General features: G+C 41.1%; 1 protein-coding gene across 1 annotated transcript in view; it reads right to left on the reverse strand.

Moving 5' to 3' along the window:
- Nucleotides 1-10,071: 10,071 nt before the first annotated feature.
- Nucleotides 10,072-17,165, reverse strand: part of LOC126176580 (uncharacterized) — a 62,401-nt gene continuing 55,307 nt past the window's right edge. Inside the window, exons 4-5 of the mRNA XM_049923742.1 lie at nucleotides 10,241-10,414; nucleotides 10,072-10,185 (exon numbers count right to left, since the gene is read on the reverse strand). Of these exons, the coding sequence (XP_049779699.1) occupies nucleotides 10,072-10,185; nucleotides 10,241-10,414 (288 nt within the window). The remainder of the gene's footprint in view (nucleotides 10,186-10,240; nucleotides 10,415-17,165) is intronic.

Consider the following 17,165-nt stretch of genomic DNA (forward strand, 5'->3'; position numbering starts at 1 on the left):
TAAGATTATTGCTGCAGATGAAAGTTGGTGTTACCAGTATGATCCTCACATGAGGTGTCAAAGTGTTGTTTGGCAGAGTCCTAGATCACCAGCCTCGAAAAAAGTCAAACGACAAACTTCAAGAACAAATACAATGTTGAGCTCATACTTTGACTGTAAGGGATTAGTTCACCTGAGAATGTTCCTCCAGGTCAAACAGTGAATCAAACTCTTTACATCCAACTCTTGAAATGTTTGGGACAAGCAGTTCAATGTCACCATCCTGATTTGCGGCATTCTCAGGACTGATTCTCACTGCATGACAATGAAAGACCCCACACTGCTTTATCTGTTACTGAGTATCTGCCCAGGTATTCTGTTATTACCATCCCACATTCACCATATTTGTCCAGCCTCCCACCTTGTGCTTTTCTTTTTCTTCTTCTTCTTCTTCTTCTGTGAGTGAAAAGATGACTGGAAGAAAAGTTTCAACATCCAACAAGCTGTGACAAATGAGCTTGCAAGCATTGCAGTTGAAAATTTCCCTGCTTATTTCCAAGACCTCCAGAAATATTGGCAATTGTGTATAAATACCTGAGGAGACTACTACATTAGGAGCTAGGATTGTTAACTGGTATGTGTAATTTTTTATTTTAAAAAAAAAACCTGTCCTGGGGCTTTTCTGACAAAGGGAGTATTTACATGTTCTGTTAGATCATTATTGCAATCTCTTGCTATAATGTGGGAAAGTCATTTTACAACTTCTGATTTTCTTAGTGGATAATAAGTCAACATATTGACAATTTACATGATTGTCTTTTACATTAACATTCACAGATTAGGCCTTAAGGCCATTCCATCTGGCCAACTACTGCCTACAAGGCAGTACAGAGAACAGTCTTGACTGTGGGACATGTGGTCTGTATGTTGCTAATCTCTCCACCTATTACTGCCAGACGATGAATCCTGATGATGCCGCTGCTTCTTTATTCAAGCAGCTTCTTCTTTGCCTTTACAAGGCTGAGTGGAATCTGGGGCTTCTCATACCAAAAGCAGTGACGCAAACCATTCAGCTATTGAGGCAGTCTTTTTTTCTTTTTTTCCCCCTAACTTTTGAATGCATAATAGTGTGTGTGTGTGTGTGTGTGTGTGTGTGTGTGTGTGTGTGTGTGTGTCTGTTCACTGCTTTGTAATACCAATACACTGCACCAGCCAAAATTCAGCCCCACTGTGAATGCTGTTCTCAAACATGGGATGAGTTGGTTGACATTCATATGCAGCTGGAAATCACCATGACTACTGTCAAACGATTGGCAGCTGCTGCAAATCGGTGTGTTGGAATAGCTCCTGAGAGTCATGTATCCATGATACCTGCACCCTCACGTACTATCCTCTCGTGTGGGTCCTGTCTCCTCTGCAGAAAGTACAGGATCTGTCATTACCCCTCCACGTGTCTGTGAGTGGCATGTCAATGGTAGATCTAGGTGTCCTGCACAGGGTGGACAGGGGCCAGGTAGGACTCGGGGTGTTGTACCTATCCCCCTAACCAACAAGTTCGAGGTGCTGTCTTTCACTAAAACTGAAACTGAGCCAGTGCGACCTACTTCATCTGTTTTGGGGAAACCTAGTTTGTCCGGTGTCAGGAGAAGGCAAATGCAAATATGTAGGGGTCTATTAATCGTTGGCAGTTCAAATATATGGTGAATGATGGTACCCCTTAGGGAAATGGCATCACGGGACAGGAAAGGACACCAGGTGCACTCAGTGTGCATGCCTGGGTGCCTCATTCAACATGCTGAAGAGGCCATTCTGACAGCTGTTGAGGGAACAGGATGCATCCAACTGCAGATTTTGGCACAAATGGCTCTGAGGATGTTCTTGGGTCATTCCAGCAACTGACAGAGAAGGTTGAGAAGACTAGCCTTGCATGTGGAGGTTCAACAAAGCTCACAATTTGCAGCAGTGTTCCCAGAACTGATCGTGGCCCTTTGCTTCTAAATCAGGTGGAAAGACTGAACCAGAGACTTTGTAGTTTCTGTCACAAGATAGGCTGCAACTTCCTGGACTTGCGCCGTAGGGTTGAGAGCTGTAGGGTCCCCCTAAACAGGTCAGGTGTGCACTACACATCAGAGGCTGCAAGTAGTTGACTGTGTGGGGGATGCACACAAGAGCTTTTTAGATTAGGCGACTCTCCATCCGATGCAGATGATGATAGCTGTAGGAAGCCCAGAGGTATCAGTGTAAGTTCCAAAGAAATGCCTCCAACAGGTGAGAGTATTAAAATCCTAATGGTAAACTGCCAAAGCATTTGCAACAAAGTGCCAGAGTTTGAAGCGTTCATGAAAAGCAGTGAAGCTCACATAATATTAGGTACAGAAAACTGGTTGAAACCTGAAATTGATAGCAGTGGGATTTTTAGGGAAAATTTAAGTGTGTGTCGGAAGGATAGGCAAATGGGAAATGGAGGTGGTGTATTTTTCGCAGTAGATGAGAAACTCAAAGCTGCATGTGAAATTGTTTGGGCAAGTTTCAGTATCAGCGGTGGGTATAGCATTATAACTGGATCCTTCTATCACTCACTAGACTCATCTCCCGACGTAACCAAAAACTTCAGAGAAAATCAGTTCACTTGTACATAAGTTCCCCAATCATATTGTAATCATTGACGGCAACTTTAATCATCCAACAATTAATTTGGAAAATACAGTTTTGTTAGGGGTGGGCGTGATAAGACATCCTGTGAAACTTTATTACTAAATGCCTTCTCTGAAATATACCTGAAACAGACAGTACTGGCAACAAACAAACTTGAGGATGTCCACATCGAAACTGATATCAAGTACCATGATGTGGTTGTGGCAACAGTGATTACCAAAGTGCAAAGGACAACCAAAACAACTTCCAAAGAAACAGAGATGACTGCATAATAAGTGTAATTGCTGAATGAAACGCATTTGGCTGTCAAGAGAGCAATGTGTGATGCCTTCAATGATTACCATAGCAGAATATTGCCAAATGACATTTCACGTGTAAAGGCTGTTAGTGGCACCAAAGTTGGTGTCCAGTCCCTAGTGAATGAGACAGGAAGTTAAACTGAGGGCAACACAACAAAATCTGAAATGATTAACTCCATTTTTACACGTTCATTTCTAAAAGAAAATCTAGGAGAACTGGCCCAATTTAATTTTCTTACCAGTGAAAAGATGAGTACAATAAGTGTTAGTGCCAATGGTGTTAAAAAGCAGCTAAAATTGAAAGCTCCAAGGCCCGGTGGAATTCCTGTCAGATTCTCTACTGAATTTGCAGCTGAATTAGACCCTCTTCTAACTGTAATCTGTCATAGAACCCTCAAACAAAATGACTGTGGCCAGAAGTCGGAAAGAAAGTACCAGTTACACCTGCTTACAAGAAGGGTAGTAGAAGTGATCCAAAAAACTACTGTCCAATATCCTTGATGCTAATTTGTTGTAGAATCTTAGAACATATTCTGAGAACAAACATAATGGGGGATCTCGAACAGAACAATCTCCTCCATGCCAACCAGCAAGGATTCCAAAAACATTGATCATGTGAAACCCACCTCACACTTTTCTTTCATGCCATACTGAAAGCTTTGGATGAAGCAGTCGGGTAGATACAGTGTTTCTTGATTTCTGAAAAGCAATTGACTCAGTGCCTCACCTATGCTTATGTCAAAAGTACAATTATATGTTGTATCAAATGAAATTTGTGACTTGATTGAGAACTTTTTGGTAGGAAGGACGCAGAATGTTATCTTGGATGGAGAGTTATCAAGGGTGTGGTTCAGGGAAGTGTGATGGGATGCTCACTGTTCAAGTTATATATTAATGATCTTGCAGAGAATATTAACAGTAAAATTTTTTGCAGATGATGCAGTTACCTACAATGAAGTACTATCTGAAAGAAACTGCATAGTTATTCAGTCAGATCTTATAAGATTTCAACGTGGCACAGTGATTGGCAGCTTGTTCTAAATGTTCAGGAATGTTAAATTATGCACTTCACAAATCAAAAAAAAAAGTAATATCCTATGACTATAACACCAATGAGTCACTATTGGAATCAATCAACTCACACAAATACCTGGGGTAACACTTTGTAGGGATATAAAATGGAATAATTACATAAGTTCAGTTGTGGGTGAAGCAGGTTTATTGGTAGAATACTGGGGAAATGCAATCTGTTACAGTGTAAAGTCAAGCACCGGCACACCAGTCAGGAACGAGAGAGCAGAGAGGGCTGTGAAGAAAACTTCAGCCAATTGCACGCTGACCAACCACTGTCCAGGATGACAACGTGACAGCAGCGGCCTCTATGCGAAGAGAACATAAGCACCGCATCCGACTGGTCACAGCCCAGTTCTACAAGAAACTTCAAGACCAGCAACCCGAATAGAAGTGTCAAAGCTCATTACCTTGCTCATACATTCTATGTAGCTCAATCTTAGAATCGTTATACTGGAGAACATTGATTATTTTGCATGTCGCCCACTGCTTACAACACAGCTATGTATTTCTCAAAGTTAAGAATTATCATTTACTTTTCATAATACAACTCATTAATATGATTTGTTTGAACTGTTTCTCTAGCGATCTGAAAGCAAGTTTCCTAGACACCCCAAATTTGATGAGTAGGCAGCATTCAACATTTGACGACGAGTTACAAGAAGAACCCAGTGCCTGTTGGCCATGGATTTTCCTTTGTGTATTGCTGGCACCTTAATTCTGCCTTGACTTTCTTCTTTTTTTTTTCAGTGGTGTGTGTACTTGCTCTAACAGTGTCTCTTATAGTGTTTTTTGCTAATCGGTGTTTTCAGGTGGGCGTTGCAGAAATTTTCTTTGCTTGTGTGCTTATTTTTATTGCTTGCCTTGTCTGTTTATTGCATTTCTCTCTCCTCCCAACCCACCTATTCCACCCCCTGCTCAGAAGCCACAGCTGGAAGTGATAGATGCAACTCAGCTAACACAGATGCTTCAATTTCAGACGTAACAAATAACAGTGCTGCTAAACACGGTACAGCATCTCCTGGTGAACCTATCTACCAAAACTGTGCAACAAGTGATGATGGTAGCTCCAAGTGCTATACCGCCTTATCGCCAGTTTAATGACAAAGGCGAAAATTGGCTTGAGTGGTTGAAACAGTTTGACACCCACGTAATTGCTCACTGCATACCAGGTACTGTGAAACTACATTACTTTCTGTCAACAGTAGGAAGCGCAGTGTTTTGCCTCATTCAGAAATTGTTTTCTAATGCCACACCAGGTCAACTTTCCTATGATCAGGTAGTAGATTCGCTAACTAACTATTATGACCAAAAAGTGAATGTGGTGGCAGCTAGGTAACAAGTCTTTAATTGCAGGAAAAAATCAGAACAAACTTATTGCCAATGGGTAACGGACTTGCAGAGCATGACACAGAATTGCAAATTCAAATGTGCTTGTGGTGCTTTATATTCAGATGTTATGTCGTGTGATACAACTGTGTACAATGTAACTGATGTCAGACTTAGAGAACAGGTTTTGAAACACTCCAATCCATCGTTCCAACGTGAAGTGCAAATACTAGATCAGTATGATTCAGATGCCATGTCGGCTGATAAATTTGAGCAGTCATCAATTTGTCGGGTCGAGTGGTCCCTTACTTACAACCAGCTCAGTTGACAGCAGCAGCTTGCATGCGCCACACCACATAAACAGTTCTTCACACCACATCAGCAGCTCTCTAAACAGGCGAATGGAATTAAGTCATGCCCTAGGTGCTACTCATGGCACAAATGCCAAGACTTCCTGTCCAGACAGGCACAGTGTTACGCTTGTGGCAAGAAAGGTCACATACAATCCATATGTTTGCAATGGAACAAATACAAGAATTGTGCCCACTCACAAAATTCTAGTCACAAGGTACGTCATCAATGTAGTGTATTCAAAGACTACTGCAGGCATTAGCAAAACTAGCAAGCTAAGTTTCTTCAGCCCTATGCCAGTCCAACAAACTTTTTGTACATTTGCATATTAGTGGAAAACATGTGAAATTCCAGTTGGACACAGGTGCCTCTGTTACACTGCTGAATTGTAACACATGTGAACTGTCAGGCTCCCCATGTCTGTCTAAAACTAGCACGCACCTGACAGCTTATAATGGACAAGACAATCCCATTCTCAGAAAATATACTTTGCCTGCCATGTATGTCTTACATAGTTGAACTGTGACTTTCACTGTACTAAACCACGTGACTGTGCAAACATATTTGGACTTGATTCATTTTATTTGTTTGGCTTCAAAATTTAGGACAATGTTTTGTCAGTGACTGCATCCAGTGCAAGAGACAGAGTAGCTAGCTTGCTGAAAGAATTTGCTGAACCCTTTTCTGAAGGTTTAGGCAAGGCTAAAAAGTTTGTTGTGCATGAAAGACAACGCTCAGTTGAAATTTTGCCAGGCCAGAACTGTTCCCATCGCCTTACGGGACAAAGTGGCGGCTGAACTTAAAGAATTGCAAGACAGTGGAGCTATTGTGCCCATACAAGCTGATCAATGGGTGGGCAAGTTTTACTCCCCAAACCTTCAGGTCACTATCACCTCTGTGTTGACTTTAAGTCTACAGTCAACCCACAAACTGTGATTGATACTTATCCATTGCCACACACAGAGAATCTCATGGACAAATTAGGCGCTGTTCGCTACTTTTCAAAAATTGGTTTGCGCGACACATATCTTCAAATACCACTCGATGAAGAATCTCAAAAAGTGTGTGCTGTGAACACTCATTTGGGCTTGTTTAAATATTTGCGCTTGGCTTTTGGCAGTGGTTCCACACGTGCCATTTCCAACGGTATTTGGAACAGCTGACTGTTCAAACGCCAAACTGTTCAAACTATTTGGACGATATTGTTGTAACAGGTTGTACACCTGAAGAAGACATTGCAAATTTGTGTGCTTTGTTTCGTGTGTTATCTGGTGTAGGACTAAAGTGTAGACTGGACAAGTGTGATTTTTTTAAATGTGTGTTGCAGTATCTTGGTCATGTCATAAACACTCAAGGTGTACACCCTCTTCAGTCACATTTGTTAGCCATACGCAACCTGCCAGTTCCTGGCAATGTCACAGAATTGCAGTCAGTCTTAGGGAAAATGAACTATCATGTTCGGTTTATACCGAATGCTGCTCAAATCGCAGCTCCATTGCATTACTTACATTACAAGAATGTTCCCTTTGTTTGGACAGACGAGTGCCAAGAAGCTTTTCAAAAAATCAAAGGTGCATTGCTCAGTGATTGATGCTTGTTTCACTCTGATCTGGACAAACTGGTTGTGTTGCAAGTTGACTTTTTCTTACGGAATCAGTGCAGTTGCACAGTTTTCATGATCTATTGCTTTCACATCAAAAGTGTTGTCCAAACTCAGTGTGACTATTCACAAATAGAAAAAGAGGCATTGCCTTTTGTGTATGATGTCACCAAATGCCACCACTATTTGTATGGCAGAAAATTCTACTTAGTAACAGATCACAAGCCTTTGCAGTCCTTTTACCTGACAAAGCCGGTTCCTTAATGAACTGCCCAAAAATTGCAAAGATGGGCTCTGTTATTGTCTCAATACCAATATGAGATTGTGTATCATCCAACAGTTCAACATGGTAATGGGGACACACTTTCATGTCTTCTGATTGGCCCTGATACAGACTTTGACACTTCTGCTGCATCTTGTTATCACATCTGAATTGCTTCAATCCTTTCATTTGAACTATAGGAAAAATGCTCAGGCCACGTACGCTGATTCAGATTTGAACATTTTGCTAAAATACATTTGCACATCTTGGCCTCACTCATTGCATCGCATAAAGAACCCTGTAGTGAGCTGATACTTCGCCCATCATCATAGCCTTGTTATACAGTAAGGTGTGATTCTTATTCAAAATGACAGCAGACAGTCATGTGTGTTGATCCCCAAACCTTTGCAAAAAGAAATGTAGCAGTTGCATCAGCACAGACACTGAGAAAATTGTTCATATGAAACAGTTAGGCAGGGATAGAACGGATGACGTCACAGTGTCACACATGTGCAGAAAATCAGTGTGTTCCAGCACAAAAATTCACTGCTTGGCCTAAGTCACAATCACTGTAGCAACACATGCACGTAGACTTTGTGGGACCTTTTTGGAACACTCATTGATTGATTGTGGTAGACTCTTATAGAAAGTTTCCTTTTGCTGTGCCAATGAACTCAACAAAGTCACATAGCACAATTCAGGTGTTGTCCTCTATTTCTTGTCTTGAAGCTTTACCTGAAGTCATAGTATCAGACAACGGCCCTCAGTTCATGACCAATGAATTTGAAACATTCTGTGAACGCAACGGCATACGGCACCTAACTAGTGCACCGTTCAGTCCACAGTCAAACAGTGAAGTGGAACATTTTCTCAGAACCTTCAAGCAACAGATGGTCAAACTACACAGCGCACACACCAGGGATCAAGCATTGCAACTATTTTTCACCTCTTATTGTTCACATCCATGATATGGACTATAGCCGGTGGAATTGCTTTACGGCCACAGCCTTTGGACATTGCTCCACCTGATATACCCCCTCACCTCCACTGATGGAAAGCCGCAAGTATTGCTTTAGCCACATGATATTGTGTTTTCAGGGTTTTTAGTGGCAGCAAATGCTGGATTTGAGGGAAATCTTTCATCGACTTGGCACAACCATGTATCTCATTTCAGGCCCAGTTGAATTGCAGTGCCGACATCACAATCAAATTCACCACTGTCATGTGCACAGTGATCCTTCTGTAACCCTTACCCCAGATTCACAAATCCCGAGAACAGCACAGCAACAGCAACTGCCAGAGGGTGTCATCACGACACCACAGGAGGACGCTATGGAGACAGAGCCTTTGCCTACTCCCCCTCCTCTCGTCCTACCGATGAAGATGTACCCGCCCACGTCGCAGCAGCCGACGTCTTCTACATCTGGTTATGGGCCTCAGGAGGTGGACGCGTACCCTTCTTGTCATTTTCCAGGGGCCATTTCCACCAGAGTGAAGGCCAGATGGCAGGGTATGACTGGAAGCCTATGTCCCCTGCGGCCACAGCTTCCAGTCCATCGCAGTGTCCCCACTCTTGTCTCCCCTGCCGTTGTTGAGCTCACTATACGGTGACAGTCCATTGCTTTGGGGAGGGGAGGACTGTTGCAGCATAAAGTCAAGCGCTGGCACGCCAGTCGGGAATGAGAGAGCAGAGAGGGCTATGAAGAATAAGTCAGCTAGTTGCACGCTGACCAAACTCTCTCCAGGATAAAAACACGACAGCAGCGGCCTCTATGCGAAGAGAACATAAGCATCGCACCCGATTGGTCACAGCCCAGTTCTATGAGAAGCTTCAAGACCAGCGACCTGAATAGAAGTGTCACAGCTCATTACCATGCTTGTACATTCCATGTAGTTCAATCTTGGAATTGTTGTACTGAAGAACATTGATTGGTTTGCATGTCACCCAGTGATTGCGACACATTTATGTATTTCTCAAAGTTAAGTATTATCATTTAATTTTCATAATAAATATTCATTTACAGATTTACAATCTAAACTTTATACTAGCATTCGGAGTTCCTGACCTTACTCCATGTGACTTTGCCTCATTTCCATAAGCAAAGATTAAGTAGGAATTACATTCTTGTTTCTATGGATGAATATTTTCTATAACTATTTAATAGTGAATGTGCTCAGTTGGCAGAAGATATTGCAACTGTGATAATTTCATCACAACAGGTGTCTAAAAGAGAGTGGCAGAAACGCTAAAATAGAATAGCAACAGCTCTATTTAAGCATCCTTGAGACACATATTTATACTCACTGTCTTATTACCTTTATTTTCTGGAGTCAGTCCATATTGCTGGCAAACATCACTGCTGCCACAGTCTTTTTTTTTATTAGAATGAGAAAACTTTAATTGGTGCTGTTGCAAGGTCAAATGGTATTGAACAGTACAGGTGTACACTATATGAAACACAATGAGGACTTACTGTAAAAGTATCCCTGTGCTTGTAGTGTAACCTAGATACCATAGTGCTGGTTTATTTCACAGATTTTATTAACAGAAATAACACAGTACTGTTTTTGCTACTAACATCAACACAGAGGCTGTGCACTTTCAATTTTGTAGCATATTCATCAAACTGTGTAAGTGCCTGTATATACCAAAACTGGAACAAAATCTTAATGTTACTATAGAATTATTCTTACCTTAATAGCTGACTTGGTCTCAGAAAGCAAAGTTGTGCATAATTCCTTTGCTGCTTTTGCTTCCACAAGAATTCTTCTCATTCGTGCTACGGTCATCTGACAGCTACCAGAGACCCACAGGACTAATTCTTCTTTCAGGTCAGTTACTCTATTTTTGACTCTCTGCTGCAAAGACTTGAAAACCATATCTAGTCAGAAATATTCCTTTCCAAAAATTATGTAAGTAAACCAAAAACATGAGAAAGAATTTTGTAATACCACTTGATATTTTCCGTGCATATTTTTCAAGTTTAAAATATTGGAATTATAGGAACAAGCTCACAAGAGGTACCCAAACAGATGAAGGAATATAACTTCTTATAATGAATACTGTGGCACTGGTTGGTGCAGAGGTTCTGTGTCTGATTCTCAGTGAGCATCATAAATGTTTCTAAAATGTTGTGGTTTACTAAGCTTCAGAAGTTCAAATACCCATTGGTATAAAATCTGAAATCTTGCACCAATCTCTCACCTATATGTGTTACTGTACATTCTGTGTTAAATATTTATGAGCAAATAATACTTGCTTAACTGAGCTTTGACACTGGCATCTTGAAAAGCGGACTGAATGAATCCAGTATTTATTGACAATACTAGATTGTCAAATCTTCAATACAGGGTGTTCAAAACAAAGTGTCAAATACTTTTAAAAGTGGTAGTACTCATCAAAACAAGAAAAATAAGTCCAATAAACCATGGGTCCAGAAACACATAGTTTTAGAGACAAACAAGTTTATAGGAAGGGCTGCACAACGCTTGATTGTAGATATAGCACAGTCGTTCCACTGGTGCTTCGTCAGATGTGTCGACTGGGTATTATGATGTCTTACTCACAGTATTTTACCTAACATTAGGTGGTCTGTGGTCAGTTGTGTGGTTCGAGTTGTGTTATAAGCTATGTTAGTTTTCAGATGTTTGTCTGCCTTATTGTTCATTACTGTCCACCCTAGGTACATAGGTGTTTTGCCTTCTTCCAAGCATGGATTGGCTTATGTGTTTACTGTTACTGTGCTACTTGTGTGTACAAATAGTGTACTACATTTACAATTTGTCTCTTCCACCACTTCTTAGCAATGGAAACTTTCTATTCAACAAGTGAAACGGTGGATATGATATTCTGCTATGGTTCAGCAAATGGACATAGCCTACGAGACTGTGCCATCTATGCTGAAAAATGTCGATAGCACAGAGTGCCCTCTGATAAGCTGTTCGGCAGACATTTCCAGCATCCAAGGGACGTAAGTATCCATGCACTTCAGAAGACTGACAGTGGAAGCCCTGTAACACTTATATCGATTATAAGTAGGTAGTATTATGTAACTGTGTATCTGCAATTATGGAGTGTGTATTCTTTGTTATTTAAAGTCCTTGATGTATGACAGGAAAATTAGAGTTTTGTAATGAATATATGAAAAAAGCAAAATGATTTGTTAAAATCATAAATTATTATAATACGTGTATGTTCAAAAAAAGAAAATCTTTATTGAAAGCTGGTTCATGCATAGGGCACTTGTATTCGTAATATATAAAAGATGTAGGGAAGTCCTTCCGTAATGGAAGTGGCATAGCACGATGTAAAAGGTGGTTTTGGTGGTAGAACTGAGCAGCTCCTTGGTGTGAACAGTATGCAGTATGTGGCTAGCCGTAGCACGTTACACTTTGGCGCTGCTAAGAGAGGCAATTGGAAGCTGCTTTACAATGGATTTGCCTCAGATGTGGATCTGGCTAGTATTTGGTATTCTTGAATCGTGAAAATCCGACGCCAAGAAGAGATTTTATAGAGCATTCGAACATCAAGAGCCCTGGGTACAGTTAGCCGTCATGTCGCTTTCCACCAATCTTTGTCAGTGCTTCACTAACTTCGTACATTCAGTAATGTATATGGACATGGACTACTTAATTTGTGTGTGGTTTGAATAATAATCACAAAAATAAATTTGTGTCCAGAACCATATTTTCTATCCTGATCACGAACCTATGCAGGGTCCTCGTCCTCACCTAAGTGGTTGGGTGGGAGGGGGGGGGGGGGGGGCTTGGTGCTTGGTTATGGGGACACTTGAAGGAATTTGTCAACACCATGCCAGTCAATGATGTGCAGATGCTACAGGGTTGCATCTTCAATGCGTGCCAGCAGGTATAACAACATATGGTATACTTCAAACAGTGCATCATTCCTTACACTGGAAGGCAGAGGGGTGCACTGTCATGAGTGGTCACAACAATGAACACCCCATGTGAACACGTGTTTATTGCAGAAAATATGTATTTCCACTTCCCACATTTACTGGACTTATTTTTCTTGTTTCGATGAGTACTGCCACTTTTTTTTAACACCCTGTATATTGAAATGAATCCCACATCATCAATAATACTACCAATACTGCCAGTCGGCTACACAATTTTAGAAATTTAAAATATCAGACACCCAAAAGGAAGTGTGTGCCACAATTATATTAGATGTAGCTGTTAAAAAAAAGAAATTATATCTATACTGCAATGATATGTTTAGGTAATTAATTTAACAAATATTTTTTGTGATAATGCTGATGAGGGTGACATGTAATTCACAGGCCTCTTAGTAGTCACTACATATAAATGGCATACTTTTCGAAGTACAAGCCCTTGTCTACACTGCTGTGTAATTTGTTTTGTTGTTGTTGTTGTTGTTGCAGTGCTCTTCAGTCCAAAGACTGGTTTGTTGCAGCTCTACATTTTACTCTGTCCTGTGCAAGCTTCTTCATCTTTGAATAACTACTGCAACCCACATACTTCTGAATGTGCTTACTGTATTCATCACTTGGTTTTCCTCTACAATTTTTATCCCCACATTTCCCTCGAATACTAAATTAGTGATTCCTTGATGTGTCAGAATGTGTCCTATCAACCAATCCCATCTTTTAGTCAGGTTGCACCACAAAGTTCTCCCCAATTCTATTCATTCTCATCATTAATGATATGAATATTATAGAGGGAAACATTCCACATGGGAAAAATATATCTAAAAACAACGATGATGTGACTTACCAAACAAAAGTGCTGGCAGGTCAATAGACACACAAACAAACACAAACATACACACAAAATTCAAGCTTTCGCAACCAACGGTTGCTTTGTCAGGAAAGAGGGAAGGAGAGGGAAAGACGAAAGGATGTGGGTTTTAAGGGAAAGGGTAAGGAGTCATTCCAATCCCGGGAGCAGAAAGACTTACCTTAGGGGGAAAAAAGGACAGGTATACACTCGCACACACACACATATCCATCCGCCCATACACAGACACAAGCAGACATTTGTAAAGGCCCAAATTGCCTTTACAAATGTCTGCTTGTGACCAATTTAAGGCATGCATAATTTGAGATATCTTGGCGTCCTTCTGCTCAGCAGAGAGATTCTGGTGTGCAGCAAGACAGTCACTATCTTCATCAGTCTTGATGGTACTGCACAGGGTTTCTTGAGAGACAGTCGGCATCTTTGTGTTTTCTTCCACTTTTGTACACTGTGGTAATGTCATACTCTTGAATACATAATGCTCACCTGGCAAGTTGTCCTGTTGGATCCTTAAGACCTGTCAACCAACAAAGTGAATGATGGTCTGTAACACCTCTGAATGGCCTTCCATGGAGATACTGTCGAAATTTGCACATGATCCAGATCACAGCAAGACATTCTCTTTCTGTAATTGCTGTAATTGAATAGTTTCTCTTGGCTTTTGCAAGTGTCCTAGAAGCATAGGCTATAACCTTCTCTTTTCCATCCGAAATTTGCAACAGAACATCACCGATCCCATACCTACTGGCATCTGTGTGTAGTCCTGTAGGTTCTCTCTCATCATACACACCAAGTACAGAGTCAGTTGTCAGAGCTCTTCATACCACATCGAAAGAATCTTGTTGAGCACCACCCCAGATAAATATAGCATCAGCTTTCAACAACTCTTGGAGTGGCCTGGCTTTGATACACAGTCTTTGATAAAATGACGGTAATAAGAACGTAATCTGAGGAAGCTTCTCACATCTCTAATACTTTTAGGAATAGGTCACCTTTTCTGGGTCTGGCCACACACCTTCGTTTGACACAAGGTGTCCAAGTATTTTGATTTCTTTTGCTCCAAAGAGACGCTTTCTTGGATTAAGTTTCAGTCCGCCTTGTTGGAGACACTTAAGAATGGCCCTCAGTCTTTTTATATGTTCATCAAATGTCTCTGAGAACACTATAATGTCATTTAAATAACAAAGACACATCGTCCACTTCAGGTGCCTTAGTAGATTATCCATCATCTGTTCAAAAGTTGCTGGTGCATTACACAAACCAAACGGCATTACCTTAAACTCATACAGGCCCTTAGGCCTGATGAATGCAGTTTCCTCATAATCAGTCTCATCAACTTTGATTTGCCAGTATCCTGAGTACATGTCCATGGTTGAGAAAACCTTAGACCCCAACAGACAATCTAATGTATTGTCAATTCATGGAAGAGGGTAAATGTCCTTTTCAGTTAAGCTTTCTGTAATCAACACAAAAGCGCCAACTGCCATCCATCTTCCTGACGAGGACCACCTGTGACGATCATGGGCTCTGTGAAGGCTGAATGGTGTCATTCTTCATCATTTTCTCTACCTCGTCACGAATTATTTGATGTTCCGTTGCTGACACACAGTATTCTTTTTGACTTATTGGTTGATGGTCTCCAGTGCTAATCCGGTGCTTCACCATCGATTTGTCCAATTTTCTCTTCACCTTTTGGATTGAAGGATTCAGAGAACTCTTGAAGAATGGCAAGTAGCTTCTTGTGTTGTTCCCTAGTCAGATCTGGTGATAGTTGAGCTAAAAGATCTTGTCTCATAGTGGTAGCACTAATTTTGCCCACAGACTCAGCATGGGAAGTTTCAATGATGCTCAGCTGTCCTTCAATTAATGGCTCAGCATTTGTTACACACATGCAGCTTGGAAGAATCTGCGGTTCTCAGCAACAGGTTACTATCCACAATTCACCAAATCCATTCTTAAATGAGACGACAGAGGCTGGGAAGTTATTCTTCAGTGGTATGCTTCTCTTACATTCCACTACAAGATCCATGGGTTGATGTATGGCATGACACGTGACAGTTACCTTTCTAGCACTGACTGCAGGAATGATCACTTCATCCAGCACACATAATCTCCACACACTGGGATGTGCATCTTCCTGTCCACAGAATCTCATCTCGTCTAGCGTAATCTTCGAGCAACCACAATCTATAATTGCCTGAGAAGCTTTCAAAAAGTCCCATCTGAGAATGACATCATGACTACATTCTTGTAAGACAATGAAGTCTAAGCGCTGTGTATGGCCACTTATACCCACACAAATGGTACATCTTCCTGTAGGTTTTACATATTTCTCATTAGCCACCTTCAGGAGAGATGTTTTGTTGTCGATGAATATGGTTTTCTCGACTTTTTCACTGTTTTAAAGGGAAATGAAAGACGAGAGATTGGGTTCAATGTCTGTTCCACTTCCTTCCTTATGACGTCTTGAAGCATCTCGGTTTTTTGCTTACCATGCAATCCAAGTGCCTTCTGAACTTCCTCTCTCACTATCTGACGAAGAACACTTGTGAAATCAGTTTCTTCCTCCATCACAGACATTGATACGACATTTGGAAGCCGTTCAAACTTGTTGCGTGTAATTCTTTTTTGATGTTTTGTCTCGATATATCGGCACCTGTCAAAACCTCCTTCAGGAGTAGGGCTTGATACATGTTCTCAGCAACACCCTTCATGAGATGTGCAACCTTATCTTCCTCCTTCTTTCTAGGATCCAGTATTTTACTCAGCTCCAAGACATCTTGAATGTAGGATGATGTAGTTTCTCCTGGACACTGCGCCCTGCACTTTAATTTATCTTCCGCCTTGCATTTCTGTCATCGTATGTCGCCGAAATACTTGCACAGTTCCACCTGGAATACTTCCCAGTTTGTGAACTCTTCCTCGTTGTTATCATACCATTGCTTGGCAGTGCCCTCCAAGTAGAAAAATATGTTAGCCAAACACACGGTGTCATCCCATTTGTTAAATTTGGCTATACGCTCATATACCTTCAGCCACTTGTTTGGATCTTCGCCATCATCACCAGAGAACCTGGAAGGATGTCTCATGTGGTGGCACACAGTTGCTGTCATTGTATCATCCTCTTTTTCTTCTGTCTCCGATAGATTGCGATCTGTTGAATATAGCTCAAACTCGGGTTTATCGCTATGTAAATGACAGCTCTGTCATGCCCTGATGGGAACCACTGTGTCGTTGATAATGTGCACTATCACAAGTTTCACTACCCAGTGTCTCTACCAGAATAATGTCATGAAGAAGAAGTTGTAATTAGATGAAGGACGAACACTAACTTTACTCGAAAAAGGTTTATACAGCACTTGCTCATACAAGAGCGCGGAGTGAACTGCCTCCGGCCAGAACACATACAGTATATATACAGCTACAGAACATTCCAGTACAATGATTCTTGACATTTGTGGATACTTCTAGAATGTACTCAAACCAAATATAGAAATTAAAACTGTACAGTCCAGGTGAGTTTTGAGCTCATGACCCTCCATGCAACAGTTTAGTATCATAACCACTATGCCATGGTGCTATTCAGCTTCTCCTGCAACAATATTATGAACAAGAATGACTGCTTACATGCCTCTGGACATATTGTAATTATAATATTGCTAAGGCTTCTGTGGCCACTTGTTGACAAACTGCCTGTTGGCTTCTGTCTCTGGTTCTTCAGACGACATTTGTCTGCTGATTATACTGGCATTTTGCCAGCATGAGTAGCTGGCATTGTCAAAACTTCAATGCTGGTGGCGGACTGGAGTCAAACTCATGGATGCAGATTATATGCACCTGG

This window comes from Schistocerca cancellata, chromosome 3, assembly GCF_023864275.1.
Source record: "Schistocerca cancellata isolate TAMUIC-IGC-003103 chromosome 3, iqSchCanc2.1, whole genome shotgun sequence".
In the NCBI taxonomy this organism is placed as follows: domain Eukaryota; kingdom Metazoa; phylum Arthropoda; class Insecta; order Orthoptera; family Acrididae; genus Schistocerca; species Schistocerca cancellata.